At 48.5% G+C, this 12769-nt stretch overlaps 1 protein-coding gene across 2 annotated transcripts in view; it reads right to left on the bottom strand.

Annotated features, from left to right (window-relative positions):
* Positions 1–417: 417 nt before the first annotated feature.
* Positions 418–12769, bottom strand: part of Arid3b (AT-rich interaction domain 3B) — a 47586-nt gene continuing 35234 nt past the window's right edge. The window contains exons 5-9 of one of the 2 annotated variants that reach the window (XM_027414947.2): positions 8456–8639; positions 6704–7011; positions 6329–6583; positions 5064–5162; positions 418–2834 (exon numbers count right to left, since the gene is read on the bottom strand). In XM_027414947.2, the coding sequence (XP_027270748.1) occupies positions 2674–2834; positions 5064–5162; positions 6329–6583; positions 6704–7011; positions 8456–8639 (1007 nt within the window). In that variant the 3' untranslated portion in view covers positions 418–2673. The other variant, XM_035443734.1, reaches the window with a different exon arrangement.

Below are 12769 nucleotides of genomic sequence, written 5' to 3' on the forward strand. Positions count from 1 at the left end.
GCACCCAGCCTGACATCTGGTTCTAGGTCACCCTTCCAAGTCCATGCCCTAGTTAGAACACATGCTCTAAAATGCAGATGACGATGACACACACAAATCCTTAGCCTGAGGCCCTTCCAGGGCTCAGACACATCTCTTTAGAATCAGACCCAGTGAGAGCTCACTCAGCAAGGGTCTGCTAAGCCACGGAGGTGGTCCCCCTGCCAGTCAGATACTAACACATCACTGCTGTCAGTTTGGTGACTGATAATGCCAGGAGATTCTGATGGCACAGCAGAGAAATGGAAAATGGAGGTCCAGCCCTTCGGGGAAGCAGGTTCAGGAGGAGCTGGGGACCTGAGGCACAGTTCATGAAGTCCTTTTTCACTCTAAAGGACCTTTGTCAAGTGCAAGGCAGTGAAAGAAACCCAGACCTACTCATGTGAAGAGGTAGAGCTTTATTGAAATATAAACATTCAAGAACATGTAAGACAGAAAATAACCACAACATATACAGACACTTGCTGTGAGAGGACGTCTGAGGTATTTATTCACGGCCTAGGCTACCATGTGCTATCACATTTTTTTTTTTTTTTTTCTGGTTAGAATACATACAAGACATGGAAGGGAGGGAGATACTGTTCTGCCACGTGACCTTCAGGACTATGCCTGCAAGGGAAGCTCCATTTGGGCCAGAGCCCTAATGCTGGGGACACACAGGTACCCAGCTCTTGCATTTTCTGGCTAGGAGCCTGCTGCTGGCTTGAGGGCAGTGAGGGGTATGGAGAGGGACAGGTGGACAAGCTGCCTGGGGAAAGAGAAAGAGGATCCCATGACCAGAAAAACCTGCATTGTCCCTGTCTCTCCCTCCCCATCCCCCCAGACAGGAAGGGTCTATCTTTCATAACTAAATCCTGAGACACACTGGCCAAATAGGCTTCTCACAATGCCAGACCCCAGATGTCCTCTGCCCAACCCTGCTTGTGCCTAGTGGGTAAGGCTTCTGAGGCCAGACAAGGGTCAGACCCCAGTCTAAGAGCTATGGGTGTGTGTGTGTGTGTGTGTGTGTGTGTGTGTGTGTGTGTGTGTGTGTGTGTGTGTGTGTATGTGTGAGTTACTGTGTGTGTCCTGGGGCAGGGAGAGGAGTCAGAAGTAAGCAGTGAGGGCGCTCGCCAGGCTGAGGTATATTTGTGCACACGCTTTCGGTTTCCCTTTCTTGTCCTTGACAGGACTGCTGAGCCATGCTGTGGTCTACACTGCCACAACCCAAGCAGTCCCAGTGGGTGATGCTTTAGGTAACAGAGTAGAGCACACTGGGATGAGAGACCTGGGTAAAGACCACCCTTTCTCTACCACAGTGGCCTGTTCCAGCTACATGCCAGGAGGAGACAGAGCTCTCTTAGCATCTTCTTGTCCCTGGGGCTCAGCCTCAGGCAGGGCCCACAGCCATTTGCCTATATCCCAAGGCAAGGGCTCCAAGGGCAGAAAGATACCCTGCCCTCCTCTGTCAGCTGGGGCAGGGGCAGAAAGAACCAGTGTGGTTTCAGGACCCACCAGCAAGCATGGGACCCTCCATCCCATCCTCCCGCTGTGGTGATCCCTGAGTCACCCCTGCCTGCTCCACCTCCTGGCCAGAGCATGGGCAGGTTGGAGGGAGGCTGGCTGCAAACTGCACCTGGCTGGGGTGATCTGCTTTCATTTCTTTGGTGCTACAACAGCAACAATAAAAATTAAAAAAATTAAAGTCAGCAAAACACATATAAAAAAGATTACAGAGATGCAAATACTTCCTGAAGAATCAAATAGCAACAATTACAAATCTGAGGTATTTCAGTGAGCCTGACACCAGCATGTCTGGGGCTGGTGGGGCTGAAATGGCCCCAAGAGACGACAGTAGGGGCCAGGGACAAGTAGTATCTTGGGAGAGCTGGCCAACTTGGGCAGGCAGGGAGCTGCAGTTTGGGGATTAGAATGGAGTCTTGTTGGGTAAGTACCAGGGCCCGGGCACCATGAGCTCTTCCTCCTTTTCATGTGCAGAGGCCTTGAACCTGAAGCCTGCCCTCACACATTTATTTCTTAGAATAACAAAGGGGATATTCCAGGGCCCTGAGGAGAGAAGTTAAGACGTGGATTGAGAGGCTCATGTCCAAAGAATCAAGCAGTAAGCAAGGAGGACTGGGAAGGCCCATCCCCATCCCATGCTCAGTAGACAAGAGCAAGGAAGACAAGCTCCTGACTCCTAGAGCCCCAAATGGGATTTAAACACTGGGGGACTGGGCAGACTAAGAGACTGGTGATCCTGAGGTGAAGGCAGAAGGCAGCAGAAGGGAAATAAATTAAGGGGAAGGGAAATGGAAAGCCTTCAGCCCCACGTCGCCTTACAGATTGTCGATACACTGCTCTGGGATGGGAGGTGGTTGGGAACCCTTGGGAAGCTGGATGCCCAGATGCCCCACCCAGTTCTCCAGGACAATCCCTGATTGGACAACGCTGCTCTGCCCTGCCCCCCTCAAGTCTCTCCTTGTCCCCAGAGTACAGCAGAACCTGAATGGAGCCTGGCCAGATGGACACTTCCAAATTCAACATCTGGCCAGATGGTGTTTGATGTGAGCTCCATGAGATGAGGTAAATTTTGTGCATCGATCTCCCTTACTCTCTGCAGGAGAGCAGGGAGTGGGTGCTGGGTGCTGCTCATCAGAGGGACCAGCTGGTGGAGGGCTCTGCACTGGGGGTGCCCCGGGATGAGGTAGGACTTGGTGAGCAGTGAGAGCTGCTGCTGCTGCTGGTGCTGCCAATGCTCTGGGGAGCAGAGCCTGCAATGAGGTGGACCACTGGTTTCTGGGCAAACAGCACACCTGGGGTGGGAGGAGAAGCAGTATGGGCTCAGGAGGAGAGATTAGCTCAGTTCAATTAAACAAGGCATGACTGCTGGCTTAACCCTGTGTGCTCCATTTTCTTACCAAGCCAGATGTCAGTGGAAGCTCAGACAATTGTCCTGCCCATCAAGAACATGCTGCTGAAGGACAGGCATGTAACCAGTATCTTTGCTAGAATGACATAAATGTTCTGAGACTGCTGTAGCTCTGCTGTTGGGGACATCGTAAAGGTTGTGGACAGAGGAGCAGAAGTGCAGCCTAGAAAAGGTTTTGGTGGAAAGTGTGTGTCAAAATTGCTTGAAAGAGAAAAAGCAGCAAACTGAAGAGATGGTAGCCAGGGCACCCGAGACACAGCAGCAAGAGAGAGTACCCCATTGGGGCTGATAGAAGTGTAAACACTTTAGGCAACAGTAGAGTAAGGGGTTAAGGAGGTCGGAGGGGTCTTGTATAGCTATAGGAACTCATTTGGAGGCCCTGAAAGTTTAAAGCAGAAGGACATGAAAACATCTGGAATCCAGGATGCTCTCTGGGAGGTCAGAGGATGAGTATGCTCAAGTCCTAGGAGGCCTGCAGAGGAACTGGCTTAGGAGTGGCAGCAAGCACAGGTGTGAGGAGCAGCAGCAGGTCGAAGGCAGGTAACGGAGGATAGTGACCTTGAGTCTCAGAAACACTCTTAAGTTCCTGGACACCACATCCCGACTGAGAAAGCCAGTGTCAGGACAGGTGGCCCCATTGTCAGAGTGTTAGGAGCCTCAACTCCTGACCCTCCCTATTCTGAGAGCAAAGGAGAAAGTTCCCCACTTCTTCCTCCTAGGAAGATGACAAGAGGGTGTTGAGATCTAGCCACACCTCTCAGTTTCTGTTCTCTTCAGGACTCAACCCAAGCCACATCATGAGCACACGGCACCAGGACAGCACAAGACACTGGCAAGCCACAGTGGCATGGCTGCTTCTAGGAACCCCATCCTTCCCTGGCTGCTAGAGCTGTGGCTGGTGGCCAGGGGTTATCCTAGGGAAATATGCTGGTTAGAATGCAAGGTTTTACTGGTCTGCCTGTGGATGTCACCAGGTAGCCAGCAAACCTCATGCCCTGATAAAAACAGACAGATGTCACCAGCCTGAGCTTGTATGTCTCCAAACAAATGGGGGGTCTATGTAAGCTCTATGTTGAACACCTTTGAAAAACCTGTTAGTTACAGATGCAAATCCAACTACCCACCAAAATACTGTAGGCTATTAGGTTAGGGAGATCCAACTGAAAAAATGGCAATACCCCCAGGGGTCAAGAGCACTCAGATTCACTGCTGGTGTATTTTATTTATTTTTGACAGGATCTCAGTCTGTAGTATAGTCTGGCTTTGAACTCATGATGTGATAGCCTTAGCTTCCTGAGTGCTGGAACTGCAGGTATGTGTTGCTGCACCTAGCTATGCTCGTGTCATAGTCCTTGCTTCATTTAAAAAAGATAGGGGATGGGATTGGAGTGATAGATCAGCAGTTAAGAGCAGTGACTTCTGTCCCAGAGGAGTTGGGTTGGATTCCCAGCACCCACATGCAGAAATACATGCAGACAGATGAAACACTCATGCACACAAATAATAAAATATATATAAAAAGACATGGAGCTGGGTGTGGCAGTGCAAGCCTTTAATCCTAGCACTCAGGAGGCAGAAGCAGGAGGATCTCTGAGTTTGAGGCCAGCCTCATCTACAGAGTAAGTTCTAGGGACAGCCAGGGCTACATAGCCAGGGCTACACAGAGAATCCCTGTCTCAACATGCTCCCACCCCCCCAAAAACAAAACCAAAAACAACAACAACAAAAAATTTAATGAGTCTTTTGAAGTCAGGGAAAGGAGTCTTCTCTGGAAGACTGTGCATGGTAAATGGTGATCTAGCTTATAATGTATGCTGAAATGTGTGTGTAAGGCTGTTGACAAATAAACTATCATACGAAATGACATCTTCAACTAACCAGCCATTGACTGGAAGGGTTCCTGTCACTGTAGAAGACTGGTCATCCTATCAATCTGTGCACCTACAGTCCAGGACCTCTGTATCTTAGTAATCTTAAGTCAGTGAAAAAAAGACACCCTCTCCCCAACACGTACGCATACCCCAAGGCATCTGAAGGAGCCAGATAGGGCAAGCTGGGAAGCTGCACTGGACCGGCAGCCAGCATGGGTCTCCCCATAGCGTCAGGGTCCTACCTGTATAGGTGGTGCCATCAATATCCACAGACATATTGATGCTCCCAATGCTGCTTGTAGTCAAGTTCAGTGCTGCAGCTGAAGTCTCTGCTCTGTCTTCTGTGGAATCAAGAGAGACAGTGGACCTGGTCATGCTTCCTGATGTCCTCTGGTGCTGCTTAGCCAAGTGGTCTGTGGTCACTCTCTACAACCTCTGTCTCTATTACCTCTCATCATAGGTCTGGCAGCAGAGTCAGGCTCATCAACTTCCTGTCAAGTTATTTCTGAACTCTTAGAGTGAAGGGACAACAGGCCATCTAACCCTAATTGAGTACCCACTATATATATCAGTTCCAGAAATCAGTCTTGGCCTCCTCCTGCCCCTGGTGCATCTGAACTGTAAGGATCTCTGGAAAAGGATCTTTTGTGTCCATCACCGGGCCCTCCCTGCCCTGTGGGGCAGCTGGCACACAGGGCTTCTGCCTGGCTCACTGACCTCTGCCTTCTCTCTCCACAGAGTCAAACATTGTTCCATGTGAGTTGCCTTTTCCACTGGCCTCTAAATGGTTCCTTCTGCCCATCATCCAGGAGGGATGCCTGAGAATCTCAACGGCTCCTTTCACACCTGCCTCCCTTCCCAGCATACAACTGCCCATATTTGCTTTGATAGAGAGCAAGAGCAACAATGGCATAGAAAGGGGGCTTGAATGAGACAGCAGGGAGAAGAATGAGGGAAATGGAACGTGTGTTTTAGGAAGAGAAGGTGGGAAACTAGAAAAATGGGGAGGGGTAAGGGGAAAACTGTCAAACACACTGCTACACTTGTACTGCCTACTTCTTTTCTTATTCCCGAGGCCACTGGTGGCCTCGTTATTTCTCAGGAATAACAGACCTGACCGCAGCCTACGTCTGGGAAGGTGGATGGGATGGATGCAAACCCTGTCATTTAGACAGAGCAAAAGGTTAGGAAGGGTTGGGGGAACACAGCATCTGTTCCTCCATGAATAATTACTTTCCTTCTTGTTAGAGAACAAGGACTTCACTGCCTGAAGTGTCTCTAATCTAGAAAACACCAGGGTGGTGAGATTTTGGCAGGCACGGAACCTCCAGTGGCTCTCTTCTGGCCTCTAGAGTCTTCTAGGGCAGTGGGAAGGATAGTTGAAGAGGATGTTTCCTAGGTCAGGAGGTCAGGATGTACCTAGAGCCACTCAGCCTCAGGGCCTTGGGTGGAGCGGGGGTGTGGCAGACATTATGAAGGAAAGATGGAGTTACACATTAATGCTTACCCCTGCCGTTGATTCTCATCTTCATGGGGAGCTGACGCGCCATGCTAAAGAGGTTGCGCTGGAAGGCCTGCTGCACCAGGCGCTGCTCCTCCTCCGACAACCTTGATGCCTTCTTCTCAGGGGGCTCCCCTGATTCTAGACGCTCCCGTAAATGTTCCAGTGTACCTGTCCGGTTGCCAGCCTGCTGGCCTGCCAAAGTCCCAGGCACAGCCAGGCGATTTGGCACAGGTACTGTTGTCACTGGGACTCCATCACCTGTGAAGAAACACAGCTAGACTAGTCCACAATGACTTATCCCTCTATCTCAATGCCCATCCTAAGCAAAGGATGGGCTTCTTTTCTCTATCCCTTCCCTCCTCCAAAGGCTTTGCTCACCTTTCCTGAGCGTAGATGCTGGGGATATCCGAGGGCTACTGGCATTGGTACCACTGTTAGAGCCAAGCCCAAGGATGGAGAATCGGATCTTGGGGGGTGATAAAAGGGCAGGGGCCCCAGCAGTGGCAGCACTAGCAGCGGCAGCAGCGGCGGCGGCAGCAGCAGCAGCAGGAGAATAGCCAAAGAGGGAAGAGCTATAGCTGGGCCTCCGACCTTCCCGACGGTTGCCATCAATGGCTGCCTGTAGTTCAGCTGGGGAGCTCAAGGCTTTCTTCTCACACTCATAGGCATATAGATACTTCATGTACCTGCAGGAAGAAAGAATAATCTAAACCACAGTACCAGAGACTGTCTAGTTTAAGTTGATGTGTCTTTGGAAGCAGCCTTGATCAGGGAAGAGCTAGGGTTTGGTATGTACAGCAGAAATTAAAAGTCTGGGCTCACTGGACACATCCCTTCAGGCTTCTCTAGCACTACTCAGGTATATATACTGCTTAAATGTGAAGCATCAGTCAAAAAGGGAACCTTAAGGCTTTAGCTAACATCTTCTCCACTGGCCTCTATACCTTTGGAATGCCCCTAGATGCCTGTGTTTTGTAGTGCTTTCTTGGTTCCTTATGATTCAGTCAGGCTGGTCAAACAGGAGCAATTCTTCCCATTGGATGGGACCCAGGAGGGCTGTCCTTCTTTGTGTGTGTCATCTGTCCAAAGGAGCCATTCTTTCCCCCTCAAACACTGACATTCTAATTACAGCTATTTCTACTAGAATAGTCCCGATAGATAAAGCCTTTCTTTTTTTTTTACATTTATTTATTTTGTGTGTTAAGTGTGTGCATATGTTATGGGCATAAGCACATGCATGGCATGATGCTGGTCTGGAAGTCAGAGAACAACTTGCAGCAGTCCTCTTCTTCTACAGTGACAGGTTAGGTCTTAGGGATTGAACACAGGTAGTCAGGTGTGGCAGCAAGCATTTACCCACCAAGCCTTCTTTCTGGCTCCAAACCCTTCCCACCTTTCTTTTTTTCTTTCTTTTTTCTTTGAGACAGGGTTTCTCTGTGTAACAGCATTGGCTGTCCTGGAACTTGCTCTGTAGACCAGGTTGGCCACAAATTCACAGAGATTAGCCTTCCTCTGTCTCCTGAGTGCTGTGATTAAAGGCGTGTGCCACCACAGCTGCCCAGCCCTTACCATCTTTCAATAAGGCCAGGGCATGATACTTGACAAACATGCCAACTGTTTATTCACAGAGCAACTAGAACATCACAAAAGAATACTTTCCACTTTGGCTTTCATTCTACATGGCTCCTTTCAGATTTACTGTTTCTGTCAACCCTTGTTAACTAGTCAATCAGTGACAAAACTGGTCAGCAACCAATGAGGCTGGACTGACCTGAGGCTGAATATAGGGTAAGAGGAGCCACTTGGGTGGTCATATTCCGGAAAGAGTGTAGAATGCAGGGACAAGGAGCCCAAGTCTGAATTTCAGGCCTACTAGCCCAGTACAGCATTGGCTAAATTGATTAGCCCAGGGTTTAGTTTTTATAGTTGACACAAATGTGAAGGTATCTATTTGTCAGGACTGACAATGAAGTTTAAATCACACAGAATAATAAAATATTGGCATACAATAGTGATGAGGGCAGCTTTTCAGGCCTGAGGAAGGAATTTGACTCCTTTCTTCCCTTCCTCAAATTAAGGGCCAAGCATCCTGATGTGTGCTTGGCATCCTTCTTAGCCCCGGGCACTCACTGGGTCCTGAGGGTGAAGGCAGCGCTGGTGATGGACGTGGGCAGGTTCAGGCCTTTGGTGATCTCCCGCCAGATCTTCTTGTTGATGATTTCCACCAAGCCCCCCTTTTCTGTGACCAGTTTATACAGCATATACAGGTCCAGGATCTGTTTGGCCATTATGGGAATCCGGTTGATAGGGGTGCCTGTGATTGTCCAACAAGAGAGAGGGCTGTGTCAGTCAAGCTGAGGAAGAAGGCATCAAATCTGCATACTCACCACTAGCAGGCTGAACACAAAGCTTGTGAAACTCAGAAGTGTGATCTGAGCCTTTGGAGTCCATTTCTGCTCAGGCCCTGCCTACCATCCACCTGCCTAGAGCCTTGCTAGTGCTGAGAACAGCTGGAAAACATGCTCCTATGCAGACTGTCTGCCTTCTCTCCCGAGACAGGATGGAGAAAATGTTTTCTTTTTCTCTTATGACTAGCCAAGTCAAAGTAGCTACTGGACATAAAGGTCTCCCAGGGAATAAAAAGCCACTCAACAATTCTTTCCCAACTCACTAATCACTCCACCCCCTCCCTGGCCTCTGAAAGAGGGAGGGTCAGAGCAGCTTCCGCCCACTGGCCCAGAGGGGAAGTGAGAGGGAGCCAGGGACTTGATTAGGAAACCTGGCACTGGGCAGGAAGGGCTACTAATGAGCACCCGGGGACAGGAGTGAGGGAGGGGCTAGGTCCTTTCACAGAAGGCTGGGATGCTCGTCAGGAGGCGTGATGGATGACTGTCATTTGGCAGCCTCGGGATTAATGATCTGGAGGTCAGAGGGGAGAATTCCACAGGGAAGGGTCAGCATCCGGGGCAGCGAATGAGACTTGTTGCCTTTTGATGGCAAACTCCTCTTACTGTACATGGGCTGCTGCTCCTGCCCCACCCCTTCCCTGCCCCCATCTTACTGAGTTACCTCATAGTGGCAAGCCAGCGAGAACAGAGGCTGCTCCTTTCCAGTGCTGCTACTTTATCTCTCAGCTGAACATCAGCCTCACCAAGAATAATTTTTTTTGGAGGTAGGGTCTAGCTAAGTTGACCAGGCTGGTTTCAATGTAAAACCCTCCTGCCTCAGTCTCCCATGTGCTGGCCTCCTGAGATGTGACAACACATCCAGCTCATCAGCTATTTCATAGGATAATCCAAACAGGAGAATGGAATGAAGGGCTTCCCCTGCTTAAAAAAATATCTTATATAAGGGCTGGAAAGGTGACTCAGCAGTTAAGAGCATTGGCCTCTTCCAGAGGCCCTGGGTTTGATTCCCAACATGTACATGGAGACTCACAACCATCTATAATTCTAGTCCCAGAGGATCCGATGCCCTCTTTTGGTCTCTGTGAGAACTGCATGCACATGGTACATGGACACACAGCAAAACACTCCCACACATACAATAAAATACATGAGCATGGTAGCACATGCCTATAATCTTAGCATCTAGGAAGGAGAAGTGAAGATCTCTGTGATCTGTGAGTTCAAGGCCAGCACGGTCTACAAAGAGAGTTCCAGTCCATTCAGTGTTACATGGTAAGACTGTCTCAAAATAAATAAAATTTAAAAAGTTATCTGTCTTTGTGTATGTGGAGGCCAGAGGACATCATCACCATACTCAGGAATGCCTGTACCAGGTCCCCATTTCTGAAGAGAAAGCGGTGTGAACACAGCTATGGGAGACTACCCGGGTAGTCCAGAGTGCCTTCATGTGAATGGGAAGGCTACTGAGCTTCAAAACCTTTGTCTTGACCAGCTGTTTTCTGACCACTTTGGCAAAAGATCATGGAATTAGGCTTGAAAACACATAGGTAAGGGCTGGATAGATGGCTCAGCCATTTAAGGATAGGCCCACAACCAAAAATGTGTAAGTAACCCAAGGAAAATGACATATGTCTGTGACAAGAGAATCTCAAATGCAAGGCTAGTCTCTGCTACACAGACCACTGGCCACTGTCTATAAATATATAAGTAAAAAGACAAAGGAAACCCAAACAAATTAATGCAGAAAACACCAGATCCCTGACCACCCCCAAGACTCACAGCTCCAGGTGGAGCAATGTTTTTCTGTGTTGCTCTCAATGGCGAACCCATTCCCATCATGAGGACAAAATGCCTGAGATGGTAGAGTTGTACAGGTCAGGGCTGGTATCACCTTCTTTGGAGGCCTATCCTCCAGAAGCTTTGAAGGTATTTTCACATGAATGGCTTGTCACTTCCAAGTCACAGATGTGCACACTGACCTCACCTTCACCTCCTTAACTGGGCTCCCTTACCCTCTCTCTGCCCCTTCCCCCCAGCAATACCACAGTTCTTACAAGTTAGACAGGAACCTCTGGATTGGTCCTGGCTGTTCTCATCACCCACTTTCAGGTTACTGGGAGGCGCCACTACCTCTTCCTCTGAGGTACTTCTCAAAAGTACCTTTCCTTTTTGGCCTGGGCCACCAACCTGGGTCAGGTCAATGGCTCACCTGCAGCATTCTGGATTCACACCTATGATCTGCACACGGTGGCCAGATCATCTTCTACTTTTACTAGGTATTTCCCTTGCTTATTTTTTAAAATGATTTATTTATTCTTATTTTATGTACATTGGTGTTTTGCCTGCATGTGTGAAGATATCAGATCCCCTGGAACTGGAGTTACAGACAGTTGTGAGCTGCCATGTGGGTGCTGGGAACTGAACCCAGGTAGCCAGTGTTCTTAACCTCTGAGCCATCTCTCCAGCCCCTCACTTGCTTATTTAAAAGCCTACAAAGCTCATGGCTTATCCAACCTCACACGACTAGGTCATGTGATCCTCACTCACCAATGCTCTACAAAAAATGGTCTATTTTCAGCAAATCTGAATAACTGCTCTTGCTCTAGTCAGCTGAGCCTTCTTGTTCTGTTTTTTTTTTTTTTTTTTTTTTTTTTTTTTTTTTTTTTTTTGGTTTTTCGAGACAGAGTTTCTCTGTGGCTTTGGAGGCTATCCTGGAACTAGCTCTTGTAGACCAGGCTGGTCTCGAACTCACAGAGATCCACCTACCTCTGCCTCCCGAGTTCAGCTGAGCCTTCTTAACATCACCCTCAAGCCAAGCCCACTTTTGCCTCTACTAACCATCCTCAGGTCTGATATGACCTATCTCTCTCAAGACTCCATCTATTTGTTCTTCAGCAGCCACTGCCCCAAGGGAGGACTTCCATAAAATTTTTTAAACAATATTTTAAATGTACATTAGTGTTTTGCTTATATGTGTCTGTGTGAGGGTATCTGATCCCCTGGAACTGAAGTTACAGACAGTTGTGAGCTGGGAATTTAACTTGGGTCCTCTGGAAGAGCAGGTGGTATTCTTAACTGCTGAGCCATCTCTCCAGACCTGAGAGAACTTTCTAACTACTCCAGTTCATACAGTTTCTTTCCCTCTCATGATTTCTGTGATACCCTTCCGAATTCAGCAATCTGCTTTCATTGTTTCATATCTGTTCAAATGGTTCCCCAGGATTGTTAGCTTTGTAAAAGCAGGGGTCATTTTTCCTTCATGTTCTAATATTATTGTGGCTAGATCAGCATATCAGGCAGATTAAACAATAATGTTTCTTTCTGGGAGTGATGGGGTACATGGCTGTAATCCCAGCTCATGGGAGGCAGAGGCAGGAAAGTCTGGACTTCATTTTCTACTACATAGGCCAGTCTGGGACAACATGAAACCCACTCAATGAGACCCATCACTAGCTTTGAATGTGTAATGGTGACGGGCCTGAACAGGCTGTCCCTACTCAGGTCCTGCCCTGATCATTTGGATTACAGCCATTATTGAAGACGTGGGGAACAGAAGCTCAGAATGAGCAAGGCCTTTGCTCTGGCTCCTGGTTACCAAGACTAGCAGGAGAAGACTGGATGCAGAGGTAGGGCATAGGCAAGGCAAAGCAATTGTTATTCCAACAGTGGGATGAGTAGGGAAAGGAAGTACAGAGAGAAGATGGCTGGGTATGAAATACATGGGTCACCTGTAGCTGAGCACTTAGACAGCACAGCAGGGTTTACCATCCGGAGATGCACTGTTCTTTAGAAGGTCTGTGGAGAGCCAGATACATTTCAGATCATCATGTCTGAATAGCACTATTTTCTTCTGGATTACTTCAACTTCTGGATTAATACAACTTCCAACAGAAATAATGTGTCCTACTTTTTAAAAGGAAATGGCAAGATGAAGGTGCCAGGCTGCTTACTCTGTGTGCTCTTCCTCTCTCCCTTGTTTTTTTGAGACACAGTTTCTTTGGGTAACCCTGGCTGTCCTAGAACTTGCTCTATAAAC

Source organism: Cricetulus griseus, chromosome 4 (assembly GCF_003668045.3).
Source record: "Cricetulus griseus strain 17A/GY chromosome 4, alternate assembly CriGri-PICRH-1.0, whole genome shotgun sequence".
In the NCBI taxonomy this organism is placed as follows: Eukaryota; Metazoa; Chordata; class Mammalia; order Rodentia; family Cricetidae; genus Cricetulus; species Cricetulus griseus.